The sequence below is a fragment of the Diaphorina citri genome, unplaced genomic scaffold (assembly GCF_000475195.1).
Source record: "Diaphorina citri unplaced genomic scaffold, Diaci psyllid genome assembly version 1.1 scaffold37, whole genome shotgun sequence".
Taxonomy (NCBI): domain Eukaryota; kingdom Metazoa; phylum Arthropoda; class Insecta; order Hemiptera; family Psyllidae; genus Diaphorina; species Diaphorina citri.
Genome location: NW_007377474.1, coordinates 30,623 through 50,842, shown reverse-complemented (window position 1 = coordinate 50,842; position 20,220 = coordinate 30,623). Strand labels below are relative to the sequence as shown.

The window sequence follows — 20,220 nt, the reverse complement described above, 5'->3', positions numbered from 1 at the left end:
AAAAAAAAAAAAAAAAAAAAAAAAAAAAAAATATTTTGTACCATCAGAACACTGAAATTATGGTTAAGATCTGCTTTCTGATAAAGGGAACTCTATCGTTCTTTCAAGTTTCATCATCCCGCGACTAAACATTTTCCAAGATCCACACAAACTTTAAAACAAATGCCAAGAGACAAGTGATAAGAATTTCCTAGGACGTCTCCTTAAGAGAGAGTTTTTTATGAGCGAAAATTCTTTACAATATTTAACCGTTTTAACGTATAAAATCAAAATGTAAAGAGGATAAGACTTTTATGTGCACGGAGCAAATTAAAACTAGCGGAACATAAACTTTTGTTTACTTTTTTACAGCATGGAAGTTTTATTTTGGTTTGTTTGTTGTGATAGAAGAAGAAAAGGTTTGTTTTATTGCTGGGTAGGTAGGCTTTATAGTACTGGTAAGATATAGGTAGGCATTACACATTTTACTGAAGGTACTGTATATTAAGGAAAGTTAGGTACTTTGATAGGTAGGTATCTATTTATGCTTTGGAATCTATTGGTAGTATTAGTGGATGTGCCAAAGTCACCATTTTTCAACTGTAACAAGAACTCTAGAGGGAGATGCAGAGATGAGAAAAAAAAAAAATAAAAAAAATAGTGGATGTGCCAAATTTACAAGGTAGGTACCTAATGGCCAAAAAATTACTCAAGATCAAAAGTAGGTACATACTTACATGGAGAGAGAAAAAAGAGTGGTGAGCTGGTAAGTCTTTTTTTTATTTTCCTAATTTTGATCGTGCTGTACAAGTGTACATACATAATAAGAAAAAAAAAATTAGTCCCGGAATTCGAACCCGGGACCTTTTAAAGTCACGGAAACCAAGAGCAAGCACCCCTGACTACCAACCGCCGTTGCTCCGCACTCTCAAAGTAACATTCATGACGCCATTCCGTGACGTAAACCAATACTCAGTTCTGACGTCACAAAAAAAGTAACTCTCCCTCCCTCTCTCTCGTAAGCACGTGTCTGGGTGTAACAACTAAAAGTACCTAGATACTTATGTACAGTTTTTTACAGTTCTATATACTCCCTCCTCCTCGCTATTTACTTTGTGCTGGCACATTGTTCTATTGGATAGTTAGGTAAATAGGAGGGAGAGAAGGGAAAAAATGAAAAAGTTATGCTCCGTGAAATGCAGGGCAATAAGAAAAGCATCCCCGTTCAGATCGGAAAAGAAAATTTTACTTATTAAGCTGATTGTATTCTTTTTGTGTTATACTTACTGAAGAATCGAATGCATGTCACAGCTTTGGTAGAAAGGACTTAAAGTAGGCACATTTTTAAAGGAAAATTCCTAGGTGCTGAGCGAAAAATAAATAATATCTGTTATCGTATAAGCACATAGAGACAAGAAAACTAGTACAGCTTTCAAACTCAAGAAAAGGGCTCCAAAAGAGCCTCCAAAGGCTTGACTAGGAATTCAGGCACAAAATCTAATGATATAAAATTTCCTTTTGGTGATGAACACTTTCACTGCTTAATTTCATCAAAATTGGACAAATTCGAGAGTTATGGTGAAACAGACAAACCATAAATACCTAGTACCGTTTATGAAAAATCTTCGAGGGAAAACTTGAAACTCACTTTGTTCAATTATTGTACAATTCACTATTCTCTAATGAGATGGAAAAGAAAATACGCCCGTGTAAACATAACATCGCTGTATCTAGAATGAGAAAAAAAGAGACTTTTAAGTTAGGTACGTCTAGGTGGCTGCATCCAACCTGCGGTCAGGGAGCACAGGTACAAAAAGGTTGCATCCAAATTGCGGTCATTCGATCACCCTCACACATCCAAATTGCGGTCATTCGATTTCCCCTACACATCCAAACTGCGGTCAAGTTCAGAATCTCTAATATTTCAGGTAGATCTGATGAAATTTGGTATGCTATCCCGGTATAAAGCAGTATAGAGAGGGAAATATAGACAGATTATCGTTTGTAAAATCCATTTCTTTTATAAGTTCCTTGCAAAGCAATAAGCCCAACATCATTCATTTTTTTTTTGTTTTATTTTAATTTGTATCAAATAAATTGTTGTATTACTTACTTATATGTAATAAAGAAACCAAGTTCAATTCATTTTTTAAATACCTACTCTTCTTATTTTCCCCTCATAATCACTTTCCCTCCTCTTCACTCTATTCCATAAAGGTCATACACACTTTGCACTAACAAGAAAAACTTTACGAACTTTAACTTTTATCGTGAATTTTGGTAGAGGGTGTCGCTTTCACCCGACCCAAAAATGCTTGACCGCAGGTTGGATGTCAACCCAAAAATGTTTGACCGCAGGTTGGATGTCAACCCTTGTGATTTGACCATAATCAGGTAGTTTTGACCGCAGGTTGGAATCCCCGGTCTAGGTAACTACGAGAAATTTATTATTAATTTAAAGTTAAATGAAGAGGAGACAAATTTCATGATGCCCAGGACGATGTACATATAACGTTATAACAAGTATGAATAATGAATTATACACGATGGGCTGATGTTAATAATGATCCTTATGATAATTAAAGTTATGATAGTAATGCTTTTAGATTTATACAGGAGGAATGTGCTATAAGTAGTTGCGAGAATTTATCCGCTTTGCCTCAGATTTTTCTAAAATCCTCGTGCTCTTCAGGAGTATGGGAAGATCCAGCTAGCAGCACGTGACCCCTCCAAATACCTACTAACAAAGTAAGATGCTGCTTAACTTGAATTATCCTTTGGGGACTGGTACGTTCAGTGTGATGACTTCCATTGCACTGGAGAATAGAAAAGGAGAAGGTAATAGGAGAAAGCCATCCGTTCCGAATTCCGAAAACGAACCTTATCCATTTAGTTCAAACCTGCGACCAGGTGCTTGGCAGGTGGAGTTCCTCCCAGACTGGCTGAGTTCAACAGAGTACCTCAACTAGAGAATTGTTCAAACCCCCCTCTGTTCTGGGATCCACTCTGTTCTCAGAACCACTCTGTTTTTCCTGGAAATACTGGGACTTAGGATGTTAATAATGATGATAGCAATGAGGATGATATGACGAAAAGGTCCCAGATATTATAACAATGTTTGAACAGTTTATGTAAATGAAAGAAAAACCTGGCGAATCTTTTTCCACTCAGAAAATGAAAGAACCTCTTCTATTCCCCAGAATCCCTGGATTCGTATAAGCTCAACCCGACCTATGTTTGCCCCTAAACCTAGGCCTCGGACTGGGCTTTTTATGTACCTTGTACCTTCTATTCCATAATTACACTAATAATGATGCGTTGTAGTTTTGGCATCTCCACTAGTAAAGATATCTTTGATAATTTTGACATCTCCACTAAAATGATAACTTGTAATTTCGACATCTCCACTAGTAATGATGACTTGTAATTTTGGCCCTTGTGATTTTGGCATCTCCAGTAGTAATGATAGCTTTGGTAATTTTGACATCTCCACTAAAATGATAACTTGTAATTTCGACATCTTCACTAGTAATGATGACTTGTAATTTCGGTATCTCCACTAATAACGATGGCTTGTAATTTTGGCATCTCCACTAATAATGATAACTTAGGTAATTTCAACATCTCCACTAGTTATGATCTAATTATTATTTTATTGGTTCGGTACACCCTTGGTTCGGTGCTAGGAGAAACAAATTGATAGACGATACTATTTTCAGCTTACTCTGCTTACTTGAAATAATGCTATTAAGTAGTGAAAGAAGATTTTCTCAATATCGTTTACAACTATTTTACCACGTCTAGCCAAGAAAGAGATAAAAAATATTATAGATGGAAAATACATGCTAGGAAAATATAATATGATAAATGTTGAGGAAATGCTATTGGATTTATAGTCTCCCATCCTGACTTCTGTGATATCTTTTGATTAAATTAAAAGAGAAAGAAAGAAAAAAGAAACACACAACAGTTTGATTTTGAAAGTAACACCCTACGTATTGGTTTTGGAATCAGACTTTGCTAAAATATTGAACGAATCAAGAGAATTCCAAGTTTTCATCCTTCGATTGGGATTAGGTGCTACATTTAGGTGATTTTCTTTCAATTTCTACCTATGTAGGTCTTACAGTTGGAGTAATTCTTCAGCATATTTTCTATACGACTTCTTCTAGGTTTGTTCTTTTTGGTACTGTGCTACATTACTCTTCTTTATAATGAGTCAACAGGAATTTTAATTATGTAAATTCTAAAATCTTCGGCTGTAGGTCCATATTTCCGGTTATTTCAATTTTCAGAGCTCACGTCTTCATAATGGGCTACAATCTGGATGGACTCCTTTCTCCTTTCGGTCTAATTTTGAAGATCTCCTTTAGGCAGATATTTATAGCTGATGTAGGTACCTAATATTTGGATAAAAGAAACGAAAAAGTCAATTACCTATGTAATTTCTGTAGTGTGCTGATACTTTCTCCATATTTTACAGGTAGAATCTTCGGTACGTCGGGACAATGGTTACTTCAGAATTAGACTGCCGTGAACGTAGAAACAATGTCACAGGAACTCTGGATCAAATCTTGGAATTTCAAAAAACGTTTCACTGATTGTTATTTCAAAGAAACCATCGATTTGTCTAAACCTGATTGAAGGAACAAACCAATATAAATCATCGATGTTTTTGCAGAATTTCAGTCCCAAGGGAGGATCTAGCAGCCGAGTCGAAAGTTGCTTGAAGGAAAAGTTGCTTATCCAGATGTTGATTACTGTTTAAGCTCTCCATCTTTACAGGATAGTCAGGATACTGTTGCATGCTGCTGATCAGTTGTTGCTTGGCAAAATGATTTTGCTTCAGTGTAGGACTTGTATATTTTATAATCATTGCATAAGTTGAATAACTTTTATTGGTGTAAAAGATAATTTGAGTTGATCATTACAGATAGAAAGGTTAAAAATCTCAAAATTAATAGAGCATTGACTCTCAAAATCTTTGAAAGGTGAACTTAGGTTAGTACCTACTATTATACATGGAAATAAAAGAGAGAGAAACTCATTTCAATTTATGATTTGATAAGTACTATTAGGTTCTCCTTCTTTGAGCATCAGGCTTCAATACTCCACCTATAGAGGAAAAGACAGACATTAAATTTTGGTCATATTAAACCGACAAATTAATGCAAAATACATTATTGACACGGTCAAGTAGGTACTTGAATTTTGATTATTTTTTTCTTCCAGGTGACCATATGGGTTAATGTTAAACTATTGAGAAGCTCATTTTATATTTTTGAAGATTTAGATTTGAATTTCAAATTATTCTGCACATTTTCCATTGAACTTTTTTTTTTTCTTTTACAATAATTGAGCAAGGGCCACCTAGTGCGTCTAAATTGGTGACAATTAATTATAAATGTGCATCACGCACTTATTTATACAGGGTGGTCGGCTTTCGTTTCACAATAAGTGACAAAATAATAAACAATATAGGTAAATATTAATCTGAGCAAACCGAAGTTGATCTCTCGAACGCCTTTGTCGATTTTGATGAAATTTACTAAGAATGGCCAACATAAGGTACATAGAATGTACCTATTATAGGTTGATATAATTTTAGGCTCTATTAGCCTCTTGCGCTCTTGTAGGTCCCGTTGGTTCTTTTTTTTGCGCGAAGTCCACCTGGGTAGAAGAGATACTGTCCATACCATTTGGTGAATTTCTGTTTGTTATTCCTACATCCTCTACAATAGGTACAAGCTGTGGTGTCCACCCTATCTACACAAACATGTGGTAGCCCATACGAATTACACTGTTTATTTTCATGTTCATTCCGCCATACCAGAGACGTGGATAACAATCTTCTCGATAATTCTTCCTTGTTCTTGTATTGGCCATTGTGATCAACATGTCTCGGATCGATCTTGACATTAGACTGACTAGGACTCCGATTGACTATATTCCTTGAATAGGTTTGAGTTGGTTCGACTGTATTGGACTTGAAAAATTAACGAACATTTTTAGCGCACAGAAATTTACGTGAAAATAAATGCTGTGCCTCTAGTATTTTATCGTTTAGTTCACGCGGTCTAGGATTTCATTACTTTTTGTCCCTGAAAACTGTTTAGTGACTTTCCCGGATTTTTTCTACCGAGTGATCGTCAGAAACTGTGACGTTATCAGCGATTGTTTTTTGTCCCGTGCGATTTTCGTAACTTTATTACCGGAGTTCGGAGTTTAGCCGTTTGGAATATCCTGAATTTGTGAACTTGTTCCTTGTGAGTTGCAGCAATCATGTATGGCATGCTATTGCAGAGTGTCCAGCATTTCATTCAGGTAAGAATGATTGATTAGTATGTATGTAGGTACATATATTATCATTAGGTATCATGTAGGTAATTTTTCTAATCAACGGCAAACTTTCAATTTCTCATGGCTACAGTAAATCGGGCTTAAAAAATCAATCAACTCATGCATGCAGTTAGATTTTAGATCAATAATATGTTTTTACTCCTGGTAAATTAGACAAATCGGGCAGTATGTACTCTTTTCCTGAGGAGAATATGGCACAATAGACCTTAAAATAATAATAATCACGAATCATGTACCTAATACCTTTAATAATAATAATAGAGACGAATCATGCAATACCTTTTCATTGAGACGAATATTCCACCGGAAAGTGAGACGAATCGTGTCTTTCCCGTATCTTGTTGCCCCTGAATCTGACGTGGAGTGTGCATGTGTATGCTTACTTGTCTTTTTAGTAGCAATATCCGAGATATGTAAGATGTGACATCGCTCTAAGAGTGACAGCCATTGATGCAATAACCTCTTTGTTACTAACGGTATAAAGTTTAATGGCACTTGGTGCACAATTGGCCTGCACTCGATAATATCGATACCCATTTTAGACCCGCAAAACTATTGCTTTAAATTCGGCGACAAGTTACTCACTTCCTCACATCCTCATCCAGCCTATTGGTAAAGGTAGGGCCATCGGCTTTAATAAACGCCCTTGGTCACTGCGACCTGGTTAGATCTTTTGTGGCTCATCCAGCCTAATGAGGGGCGAGAAAAGCCAGCAGCACACCATTCCTCAGATAGAAGGATGATCCCAGCTTTTCCTAGCTTATTCTTTCAGATGGTGATTGGGACCCGAAGAGTAAAGAGTTTAGAAAACCTAATCTTCCCCCCTTATCTCTACCAATTTTTCCTCCCCCTCCAAAGTTTGCCACGCGAAGTACAATACTCTACATTCCTCGGTATAAACTCTTTGATTGGATGCCGCCAGGATTGAGGACGAATTTCTGTATGAAGGAGAAGGAGGACGAAGAAGAATAGGGGAAAAATACTTGAGGTTTAGAGGGAATTCCCTCTGGCGAGAGGGAAAAGGAGGGAATTACAAAGCGCTTGGGGGAAAAACGAATCCGAATGAAATAAGCCGCTTACAGGGGCTTATAATACCAACAGAAATATTTCCCTTATTTTTCTCTCCTATACCCTGAACTTTATTTCCTTGAATTTCCCTTTGTTGGCAATCATTGCACTTGAATGCCGAGACATTTTATTTGGAATTTAAGTAATTTTGTGCAGGAAGTAAATAGAAGACGAGAAAAATCAAAAATTTGCTATATGCATGTACTTCCCTAGTGCAAGGAATTTATTGCTACCACCAAGAGCTCCGGCTATTTTTGAACACTGTAGATCATTAGTTATTATGTAAGTTGATGCTGAAATTCGGTTGTAGGGATAGGCGAAACAGAACGTACACCTCAGTAGAAGAATCAGTAAGAGAGTCAAGAGACCTTTGTCTTTGTCAACGAAATAGACCGTCTTCTGGTATAAATGGATGACCACGAGTCCTATTTTAATGCAGAAATCTAGTTTAATACATTTAAACTCTGAACTGTCTTTTTCAACAGGTAATTCCTGTTCTTATGACACATTACACGGTAATGAGGAGTGCATTTTTCTGTTTACTATAGTTGCTGTAGAAATGCTAGTTTTAGAGCGTGAATTGAAAAATAATACACGTGACGTCAGGACATATCATGAGAACATCGCTTTCCTACGGGAGAATTATACAGAGTGTTCAGGGAGGCTTTTCCAGATTCCTGTTATTCCAGGATTTCCTGGCTCACAACTCACTTTCAATTATGAGAGTGAGTGAGTTATAAAAAAATAAGTGGACTACTTCAGTTCAGTTTACTCGGTTTTCTTTGCGGATCATCACAGGCATCCAACTTGAAACCTCTCTGTTACAGTTGGAATATGGGGACGATGTTTGGCTCAAAGTGCTCAAAAAGGCTGGCTGCAAGGTATCCTGTTTCAACACTCATCATATCTATCCGGATATTTATATGCCGGATTTGGCCACTGCTTGTGCTTCTGTCATTGAGGGGGATTTGACTTCCGAATATTTCATGGAATTCTTCGGAAAATGCTTCGTACGATATTTCAGCAATCTAGGGTAAGTTTTATCACTTTATTGTGTAGTTTAGTTTTTGTTTAAATGTTTCCATGCTTCTTTATTTAAATTTAATGTTTGTAAATCGTCTAATCTACCATGTAATAAACTGAACCAAAACAACGCCCGGTTCGAATACAAGGCTTTCCATTTTTAAATTTAATTAATATTGTTGAAAACCTATTAGGTCTGAAATTTTTTGTTGAATAGCCATATTAGCTTAGCTAGGTGCCTACCGGAAGAACCTTTTAGACGGGACATATAAATCCTAAATCCTTGTGTCTACAGGGGAAGAGTGAGTTACATGTTTCAGGATCTGACTCATTGGTGGATCAATTATGAAAGAAACTGTATTGTTTTGTACAATACTTATGGTACCTGAGATCAATCAATGTGATTTCTCAATTATTTAGCCTTAAGATACCATGTTATCTTAAGTGAACATGGTATCTTAAGGCTAAATAATTGAGAAATCACATTGTATGAAAGAAACTTTACGAAATCTACATATTTCAGAAGGTAACTCTTTGTATTTTGCCTCAAAAGATCGAAGCTTCACATTTACAACCTGTATGATGTGTTTGAATTCACGGCAGAGACGAGGCATATTATTAAAAGGCTTTCATGATGATGGTAATATGATTAACTTTAAAATATACAATGTGCTCTCAAAACACAATCATACCAGTATGCCAGCTATTAATAATTGTTGGTGAATTCGCTCCTATTAGTTAACGGCTGTCATGGGACAGGGACAATCGACAGTTATCTACCTACCTACTACCTATTACGTTTACGTAGTCAAGCTGTAATGGAATGGGAACCTTGAAAGTTGAAACTATGAAAATTGCCATTAAAATTTGTCTAAAGAAAATGGTTAAATCTTCTAATTTTCTCCATTGAAAATGATGAAAAATGTGATCATTGTTCTATCTTAGTATTATCCTGGCTATAGCCTTTCAGAAGGTATCTTTCCTCTAGTAATAATGCATGGAATTGGCCAGGTATTATGACATCAAGCTGAGTACTTTTTCTTCTAGCATTGGCAATGGGAAAACAATTTCACACACATAAGCAAGTTAAAGAGTAGGAAATAACAGGATAGAAGACGAAGAAGAAAAGGGAGAAATAGGCGGTGGTGGAGAAGAAGAATAAGATTCAGGAAAAAGCGGAAAGGAGGAAGAGGAAGGAGAACAAGCTGGGCCCGTCCCTCCGGGGAATTTTTAGCCCGTAGTTTATTCGATCGTGATTAGAGAAAATCAGTACCTATGTACCTATCTAGTTTGTTTAATATTCAGTTTATTATTATTTTTGATTTGATTTTACTTTCATGTAATGATTTAAAATCAAGACTAAAGCCCATTCTCCCTTTATTCCCAGTATAATGTTTAAGTTACCCATCCATTTATTGGCCTTGCTCGGCGTAGCTTAATATAGGTGACGCTAAAACCGGTCTTAAATGATCGACTGAAGTGTTAGGTATCTAAAACTTTCTCGCTTTGAGTTCATAGGTCGTCGCAACAAATTTCAAGATCAGAGCTCATTTGTGTGAGAAAATGTGAAAAAAAAAAAAAAATCTACCAAAAACCATTGTTTTGGTTTTTTGGCTTTATGGTTTTCTGAACAAAATTTGCACCACCACTTTCGTGTTCCTGGTAAAAAAAGACCTTTAATTTGATATATAGGTCGACTAGGTTTGGATAAGTCCTACTTTGGGGACAGACCGACAAACGAATACAATAGCCCGTCCCTTATACCTTTTTATTACTATCGTAATAATAAAGAAAGGACGGGCTAAAAAGAGGAGTAATGGATGGAGGAAGATGAGGAGAAGAAGAAGAAGAAGAAGAAGAAGAAGAAGAAGAAAAGGAGGAGGATAAGGAGAAAAATTAGGAGGAGGAGGAGGAGAAGAAGGGAAAGAAAGACACGCGGATAAAAAAAAAAAAAAAAAAAATATCTGGTGTGAACATCACACGACTTTCCTTATCCTATTGAATGATGCTTATTTGGGTCTTCTTCTATTGTAACTTTTACAATATCTCTAACCGTTTAGTCAGTACAGCTGAAAACCGCCAAAAATCGGTCGAAAGCGGTCAAAATAACGCCAACCGCAGCACCTATCTTAACCAAAAGTTTTGTGTTACATCATTGTCACATTTGTTGATTACATACCAAATCTCTAGCTCATACCGTTCCCGAGATATCATTGAATTACACCGAAAACCGCAAAATAGCGGTAAAACGCCGTCAACCTTAACCAAAATCAATCTTAACCAAAAGTTTCGTGTCGCATCCTTGTCACATTTGACAGCTGCATACCAAATTTCAAGTCTAGCTCTTACCGTTTTTAGATATTTTGTTTACAGACAGACACACACACACGGACCAATGGCTGAAACTTTGGATTTAGACTCTAGGGACCTCAAAACGTGTTTGGGCACTAAAAACTGACCATCGAAAATTTGACCCGATTACATTGCTTTCCTTCCTATATAGGATAAGGAAAGTAAAAAGAGTAAAAAAGGTGAAAATATAAATTTTACAGCACACAGGGACAAAGTCTGTTGTAAAGCGGGGAAAAGTTAGCTGATGGGGGACACTTTTGGGGGACGGAGGAGTTTAGGGATGTGGTATTAGAGGGAAAGGTGTTAGGGATATGGTATTAGAGGGAAAAGTGTTGGGGAGAGGGTTCTTGTGCATGGGTGCAGAATAAAAACCGGAAGATAAGTGGGTACCCCTCCTCCCTTCCTGTTCTCCACCTGTGGTATTCACTTTGGTTTATCCCCCTCTCCTACTTCCCCTCCATCAGGATATCCAGGGATGGCAATGGTGAAAACTTGACGGATACGATTACCGTGCTTACACTCTATTCAAGGCCGTAGTAAAAGGCTGTGGCAGATTAAGTTCCTGTATTATCTTTTCGAGATAGGGCTTTAGACTTTTCGATTAATGAGGCGCCTAATTTGTCTGAAATATCTAAATGGGAATGAGATAAAGAGATAGACAATTTAAAAGAACTTTGTTTTGGGGAAGAATAGCGAAATCTACCTAATTAGGTAGGTATCGATATGAACTTCAATTTTGAAAGAAGGCGAAGATAGAAAGAGCGATAAACTTAGAAAAATTAACCTGTGGTAAAAGGTCGTATACATATTTAGGTATTTGGTTCTCAATATTTTGGCAAGCATCCAGCTCACGAAAATAGATTTTAAAGCAAACACTGATAGGTAGTTTTTTCCTCCTCCTCCTCCTCCTCCTCCTCCTCCTCCTCCTCTTTCTTCTTCTTCTTCTCCTTCATCATGTGGTCTAGTGTTAGTACTAATCTATGTGTAATGGTGTGATCTGTGTGCATATTGTGACTATTTTTGCTAATTTAGTAAATTCCCATTTTCTCCCTCCCACATCATACCTACACTCTTTGTCCTCATTATTCAGATCTAATAAACACTTTTGCCTCCCCTTTCTTCCTTCCCCTCTTACTTCTTCGTTTTCTCTTCTTTTCGATACTTCCTCATCTCCAGTTCTTTTCGGACTCTTCTTTCCATTTCTTTCCCTTCCCTTATTAATTCTCTATTGTTTTTTTCCGTTTCCTTCCTCTCTTCCTTCTCTAACTCTAGTTCTATACTCTTCTTTGTTTCTTTCTCACCTCTCTCTCTCTTTCTCTCTCTTTATCTCTCTCTTTCTCTCTCTCTCTTTCTCTCTCAATGTATCACTTCTCCTTCCTTTTCATTATCTCTTTCTCCCATAATCTTCCTTCCCAATGCATTTTCGATATTCCTCCTCTCCACTCAATCCCTCCCTCATTACACTTCCTGCAACTTTGTGTCTTTCCTTCCCCTCCTCTCTCACTTTCACACCATCCCTCTATTTCCCCTCCTCTCTTCCTCTCTCTCCCCCTCCCCTTTCCGATATTCCTCCTCTCCACTCAATCCCTCCCTCATTACACTTCCTGCAACTTTGTGTCTTTCCTTCCCCTCCTCTCTCACTTTCACACTATCCCTCCATTTCCCCTCCTCTCTGCCTCTCTCTCCCCCCCTCCCCTTTCTGATTGGCGGGTAATCAGTAAACTGACCACAAGTCTTGGACTAAGGAGAGAGGGATATGGTCAGATATAGAGGATATCATAAAATTCACTTACGTGCTCGGAATTTCACTTTGTTGACAAAACATCCGCGTGTATTTCTTTCCCTTCTTCTCCTCCTCCTAATTTTTCTCCTTATCCTCCTCCTTTTCTTCTTCTTCTTCTTCTACTCCTCTTCCTCCACCCATTACTCCTCTTTTTAGCCCGTCCTTTCTTTATTATTACGATATTAATAAAAAGGTATAAGGGACGGGCTATTGTATTCGCTTCGATGTCGTTTGTCGCTCTGTATGTCGGTCGGTCTGTCTGTCTGTCCCCAAAGAAGTACTTATCCAAACCTAGTCGACCTATATATCAAATTAAAGGTCTTTTTACCAGGAACACGAAAGTGGTGGTTTTCTGGACAAATTTTGTTACCTATTATTAAAAACAGATAAACAAAATACAGTCGAACCTGGATAAACGAGAATCCAAGGGACCAGTTCATTTTTTTCATAAGGCGGTTGGGTTTTATAAGGATTAAATTTTTTTTTTTTTTTTTTTTTACAGAGACAATACCACCTAATACTTTCTTTTTTCATTTTTTGAAAAAATCATTTGATACTATGTATTTCAGACCATGTTTACCCACTCCTTCAAGTTGTTAGAAATTTGCCTACTTAACACATTTTCTAGAGAAAATTTTATGTGAATTCTGACAGCAAACAAGTCTCTTTAATACAATTCTTGAGATATAAGTAGGTATAGGTATTAGGTAAGTACTTTTGATTATTTGGGATTTTTTAATTGAATCAGCAAATCAAGAAACATATGTAGGTATAAAAGAAATGACTCTGGTTTCGAAATTTTACTCAATGTTCATATGTAAGTAGTACTCCATAGGAAACTTCTATCTAATCTAATACTTCATAGTTTTGTTTTGGTGTATGTGCCTCAAACCCCATTGGTGGATGTGCTTCAACTCCCTCTCCAAATTTTTGAGTGCTACCCAATTTTCTGTCACCAAACAGCACCCCAAAATGAAAAACTGAACGGGACGCCGGGACACCCCCTGAAATTCGGGACTGTCTCGGCCAATTCGGGACGTTTGGCAAGCCTAGTACGGTAAAAACATTCAATGGTCTCGAATGCCAAAATGAAAAACTGAACGGGACGCCGGGACACCCCCTGAAATTCGGGACTGTCCCGGCCAATTCGGGACGTTTGGCAAGCCTATTACGGTAAAAACATTCAATGGTCTCGAATACCTATTTCTTTGCGGATCATCACAGGCATCCAACTTGAAACCTCTCTGTTACAGTTGGAATATGGGGACGATGTTTGGCTCAAAGTGCTCAAAAAGGCTGGCTGCAAGGTATCCTGTTTCAACACTCATCATATCTATCCGGATATTTATATGCCGGATTTGGCCACTGCTTGTGCTTCCGTCATTGAGGGGGATTTGACTTCCGAATATTTCATGGAATTCTTCGGAAAATGCTTCGTACGATATTTCAGCAATTTAGGGTAAGTTTTATCACTTTATTGGGTAGGTAGTTTAGTTTTTGTTTAAATGTTTCCATGCTTTTTTTATTTAAATTTAATGTTTGTAAATCGTCTAATTTGAGTTGGTTCGACTGTATTGGACTTGAAAAATTAACGAACATTTTTAGCGCACAGAAATTTACGTGAAAATAAATGCTGTGCCTCTAGTATTTTATCGTTTAGTTCACGCGGTCTAGGATTTCATTACTTTTTGTCCCTGAAAACTGTTTAGTGACTTTCCCGGATTTTTTCTACCGAGTGATCGTCAGAAACTGTGACGTTATCAGCCATTGTTTTTTTAGTCCCGTGCGATTTTCGTAACTTTATTACCGGAGTTCGGAGTTTAGCCGTTTGGAATTTCCTGACTTTGTGAACTTGTTCCTTGTGAGTTGCAGCAATCATGTATGGTATGCTATTGCAGAGTGTCCAGCATTTCATTCAGGTAAGAATGATTGATTAGTATGTATATACATACATAATATATTATCATTAGGTAATTTTTCTAATGAACGGTAAACTTTCAATTTCTCATGGCTACAGTAAATCGGGCTTAAAAAATCAATCAACTCATGCATGCAGTTGGATTTTAGATCAATATTATGTTTTTACTCCTGGTAAATTAGACAAATCGGGCAGTATGTACTCTTTTCCTGAGGAAAATAAGGCACAATAGACCTTAAAATAATAATAATCACGAATCATGTAATACCTTTAATAATAATTTTTTGTGCTGCTCTCTCTTTTTCCAGTTGTGCAAACTATCTCTTGGTATTTTCTTCTCTTTTTTGTAAAGTTCAATAGATATGAACATGAAAAGAACTTTTACAGAAAACACTTTTGTACGAGTTCAATGAATGCCTCTACAACTTTTTGTGTGTAATACTTTATTTCAAATGAGTTTTATGTACAAATTGATGTTCGTTTACTTCGTTATAATAGCACTTATGGGTATAGGTTAATACTTAATACTCACAGGACTTCCTACATACATAATATTATGTAGTTGATAAGTTGAATAACAATATGAAAAGCTTAGAAGACAACCGACTCGACTCACACATTATTGTACAATTTAGGAAGATAAATAAAATGTCAACGAAAAATCTTGGAGGGATCTGGTTTTAAATAATAATAAATTATGTCTAAACAGTGAATGGTGTGAAGATGACAGAATTACAATAATATTTAGGTGTCAAATTTGTAGTGCATTAGACTGTAGGGTTTTTTAGACCATTTATTTTTTAAGACCCTGTATTTATGTAAAAGGATGCTCCCGAATGACAAAATCATGCTCATATAGGCAGGTTAAACATATTATGAAAATATAAACTTACAAACTAACCTCCTGTCTCCTCTCTTACAAAATTATCTCCTCTGCTCTCCTAAACTCCTGTTACTTCTCTCCTCGCGTCTTACAAAATTACCTCCTCCACCTCCCTTACAAAATTCAATTTGTGAATGGGCATACTGCATGCCATGAGCTTTATGTTTGTTCACAACCCAACTGCATTTTTTCTTCATTCCTTTACTTCTCCTTCTCCTCCTCCCTCTTCTTTTTCTCCTCCTTCGTCTTTCTCTTCATCTAGCTACTTAATTTTTCTTTACTTTCTTGAGACTATAGGTAGGTACAAAACTTGGATTTTTCCCCCCGTAACTTGTGGTGACTAAGTACATGTAAGCCTGTACAATAGTGTACATTCGTAAGGGCAGGGCCGTTTCATAAATAGAATTGATCTTGGTACCTACCTACCTAAACAGTAGTACAATCTGTGGTGAACCATAAAATGATGGCGATGAGATTTTTTCTACCATAATTATGAGGATCCAGGATCTATGCCTATGTATAGTAATCCCAAGTGAAATCATAGATCTTGTAGAGAAGGTTCAAAACATTTATTTTCTTTTTAGGTACCTACCTACCTAGGTACCGTTATCTTTTGGTATCCATATCAGAATTAAGGATTTATAATAATCCCGTCATATAGGATCAAGAATCAAGACCAAGGTCCCTTGTAATCCCCCCCTCTATTTTCTGACCTGGGAAGAAGTTACAATACTCCACAGCCTTTGTACGAACTCAGAAACTTCAATGCACGGTAAATGTACTGTAACATTTCAAGCTTTCTTTTCAACTGGTGCATGGAGTGTTTTTCTTTAGACAAAACAAGTAGGGTGCAAGAAAACATGTGGAAAACATAAGCAGACAAATAGGTACCCAGTTTCATTTGAGCTCCTAGTTTTTCCCAACTTTTTCAAGATTCAACCATGGATTTTGTTTTTATTTGTTTACACGCTAAGCATCAAGGCCATGTGTGGAAAAAAAAATATTACAGGTATTTCTCAGTTAATTGTTTCTCTTAAGAAACTGGAGGACTTCTTTTATTTTTCTTCGTCTTTCAGGATGTCTGAGATGCAGGACGACGAGAAGGTGGGAACCATGGATTTCATCTGTTGAAAAATGGTATTTGATACAGGTCTTTCTAAGCAGATACCAGATTTAGAGGCATCTAAAAATACCCATTCGAGTAGATCTATAAAAAAGCTCAAGAGAATAAAAACAGAAACATGGGTATTTTTTACTGAAAATACCTAGGTCCCAAACTAAAAATAAGCAACCTTCATCTGTATTAGAATCTGTCCCAAACATCAAAGAGAAGCTCATGTAAATAGATTTTGTATTCCCAACCTTCAAATAATATGACACAGACACACAGATATTACTTGAGAAGTATTAACATTTTATCCTGATGGGATAATGTTCGTTCTCGGAACGGCTGGCTTTCTCCTATCCTGTCTTCCTTGTCCCTTCGATTTCGGGACGATAAGACCATAGCAGTTACAAAAAAAAAAAATAAATAAATAACATTTTACTTGAAACATAGCACTTTGGGGGCATGCAATTTGAAAATGTATCAAAGAGAAGCTCATGTAAATAGATTTTGTATTCCCAACCTTCAAATAATATGACACAGACACACAGATATTACTTGAGAAGTATTAATATTTTACTTGAAACATAGCACTTTGGGGGCATGCAATTTGAAAATGTAGGAGTAGTAAAATTACCTTCTTGTGTCGTTCAATCATTTCCATTCTGGTGGACTTAAATTCTACAAATACAACTTTTGTCGTGAACCGCAGTCCCCCAAAATTCTCCTTCTTCTGGAGCCTTCCGAAATTTGGCAACCAACCCGGCGATGACAACTTTGTCAACCGCAGCTCTGAATAGCTCGGAACCTTAAATTGTGTGAACCAAAATAGGTAGGTAAACGTCTTTATCAACAAACGTATACAAATGTCTTTATCAACAACAAACGTATACAACTATACTATGGATTATTAAAAAATCCTACAAATATTTTGACTAGCTCTACACGTTCATTGTACTCAGGAAAATTCCTGTACTAAGTTGGTGAGAGGAAAACATTAACGCGTCTCAATTGAGCAAGGGCCACCTAGTGCGTCTAAATTGGTGACAATTAATTATAAATGTGCATCACGCACTTATTTATACAGGGTGGTCGGCGTTCGTTTCACAATAAGTAACAAAATAATAAACAATATAAATATTAATCTGAGCAAACCGAATTTGATCTCTCGAACGCCTTTGTCGATTTTGATGAAATTTACTAAGAATGGCCAACATAAGGTACATGGAATGTACCTATTATAGGTTGATATAATTTTAGGCTCTATTAGCCTCTTGGGCTCTTGTAGGTCCCGTTGGTTCTTTTTTTGCGCGAAGTCCACCTGGGTAGAAGAGATACTGTCCATACCATTTGGTGAATTCCAATACTCAAACATTTGGTGAATTCCTGTTTGTTATTCCTACATCCTCTACAATAGGTACAAGGTGTGGTGTCCACCCTATCTACACAAACATGTGGTAGCCCATACGAATTACACTGTTTATTTTCACATCATACCAGAGACGTGGATAACAATCTTCTCGATAATTCTTCCTTGTTCTTGTATTGGCCATTGTGATCAACATGTCTCGGATCGATCTTGACATTAGACTGACTAGGACTCCGATTGACTATATTCCTTGAATAGGTTTGAGTTGGTTCGACTGTATTGGACTTGAAAAATTAACGAACATTTTTAGCGCACAGAAATTTACGTGAAAATAAATGCTGTGCCTCTACCTCTAGTATTTTATCGTTTAGTTCACGCGGTCTAGGATTTCATTATCTTTTGTCCCTGAAAACTGTTTAGTGACTTTCCCGGATTTTTTCTACCGAGTGATCGTCAGAAACTGTGACGTTATCAGCGATTGTTTTTTGTCCCGTGCGATTTTCGTAACTTTATTACCGGAGTTCGGAGTTTAGCCGTTTGGAATATCCTGAATTTGTGAACTTGTTCCTTGTGAGTTGCAGCAATCATGTATGGCATGCTATTGCAGAGTGTCCAGCATTTCATTCAGGTAAGAATGATTGATTAGTATGTATGTAGGTACATATATTATCATTAGGTATCATGTAGGTAATTTTTCTAATCAACGGCAAACTTTCAATTTCTCATGGCTACAGTAAATCGGGCTTAAAAAATCAATCAACTCATGCATGCAGTTAGATTTTAGATCAATAATATGTTTTTACTCCTGGTAAATTAGACAAATCGGGCAGTATGTACTCTTTTCCTGAGGAGAATATGGCACAATAGACCTTAAAATAATAATAATCACGAATCATGTACCTAATACCTTTAATAATAATAATAGAGACGAATCATGCAATACCTTTTCATTGAGACGAATATTCCACCGGAAAGTGAGACGAATCGTGCCTTTCCCGTATCTTGTTGCCCCTGAATCTGATGTGGAGTGTGCATGTGCAATTGTGCTAATACCTTTAATAATAATAATAGAGACGAATCATGCAATACCTTTTCATTGAGACGAATATTCCACCGGAAAGTGAGACGAATCGTGTCTTTCCCGTATCTTGTTGCCCCTGAATCTGACGTGGAGTGTGCATGTGTATGCTTACTTGTCTTTTTAGTAGCAATATCCGAGATATGTAAGATGTGACATCGCTCTAAGAGTGACAGCCATTGATGCAATAACCTCTTTGTTACTAACGGTATAACGTTTAATGGCACTTGGTGCACAATTGGCCTGCACTCGATAATATCGATACCCATTTTAGACCCGCAAAACTATTGCTTTAAATTCGGCGACAAGTTACTCACTTCCTCACATCCTCATCCAGCCTAAGGAGGGACGAGAAAGGCCAGCAGCACACCATTCCTCAGATAGAAGGATGATCCCAGCTTTTCCTAGCTTATTCCTTCAGATGGTGATTGGGACCCGAAGAGTAAAGAGTTGAGCAAACCTAATCTTCCCCCCTTATCTCTACCAATGTTTCCTCCCCCTCCAAAGTTTGCCACGCGAAGTACAATACTCTACATTCCTCGGTACAAACTCTTTGATTGGATGCCACCAGGATTGAGGACGAATTTCTGTATGAAGGAGAAGGAGGACGAAGAAGAATAGGGGAAAAATACTTGAGGTTTAGAGGGAATTCCCTCTGGCGAGAGGGAAAAGGAGGGAATTACAAAGCGCTTTAGGTAGGTACATAGGTACTGATTTTCTTTAACCACGATCGAATAAACTACGGGCTAAAAATTCCCGGAGGGACGGGCCCAGCTTGTTCTCCTTCTTCCTCATTCTATTCTTTTCTCCTTCCTCTTCCTCCTTTCCGCTTTTTCCTGAAACTTATTCTTCTTCTCCACCACCGCCTTATTCTCCCTTTCCTTCTTCGTCTTCTATCCTGTTATTTCCTACTCTTTAACTTGCTTATGTGTGTGAAATTGTTTTCCCATTGCCAATGCTAGAAGAAAATTGTGTCCACGTTTCCGTCCAAGAAGAGGGGGAAAAAATGGGGTTGAGGGGAAAAGAAAAATATTAGGTTGTCGATTGAAACTATCTTTTGTGTTCAGAATTCTTTGGTGAGTCCAAGGTTGGAAGAATTGTAACAAACTTTCTTGCAATTTGTTTGACAGGAGCCTCATGAGCTATTGTCATGTATGTATTGTAGATAGTACAATACATACATGACACCTATGAATTTTTGTGCCACAAGAAGGATAATAAAATTTGAGGGGAAAAGAAAAATATTAGGTTGTCGATTGAAACTATCTTTTGTGTTCAGAATTCTTTGGTGAGTCCAAGGTT

General features: G+C 37.1%; 1 protein-coding gene across 1 annotated transcript in view; it reads left to right on the top strand.

The window, feature by feature from the left end:
* Positions 1-5,865: 5,865 nt before the first annotated feature.
* LOC103512587 (soluble guanylate cyclase 89Da-like) overlaps positions 5,866-20,220 on the top strand; it is a gene marked incomplete at its 3' end in the record, with an annotated part of 36,130 nt that continues 21,775 nt past the window's right edge. Inside the window, exons 1-2 of the mRNA XM_026825926.1 lie at positions 5,866-6,303; positions 8,235-8,440. Coding sequence (XP_026681727.1) covers positions 6,262-6,303; positions 8,235-8,440 — 248 coding nt within the window. The remainder of the gene's footprint in view (positions 6,304-8,234; positions 8,441-20,220) is intronic.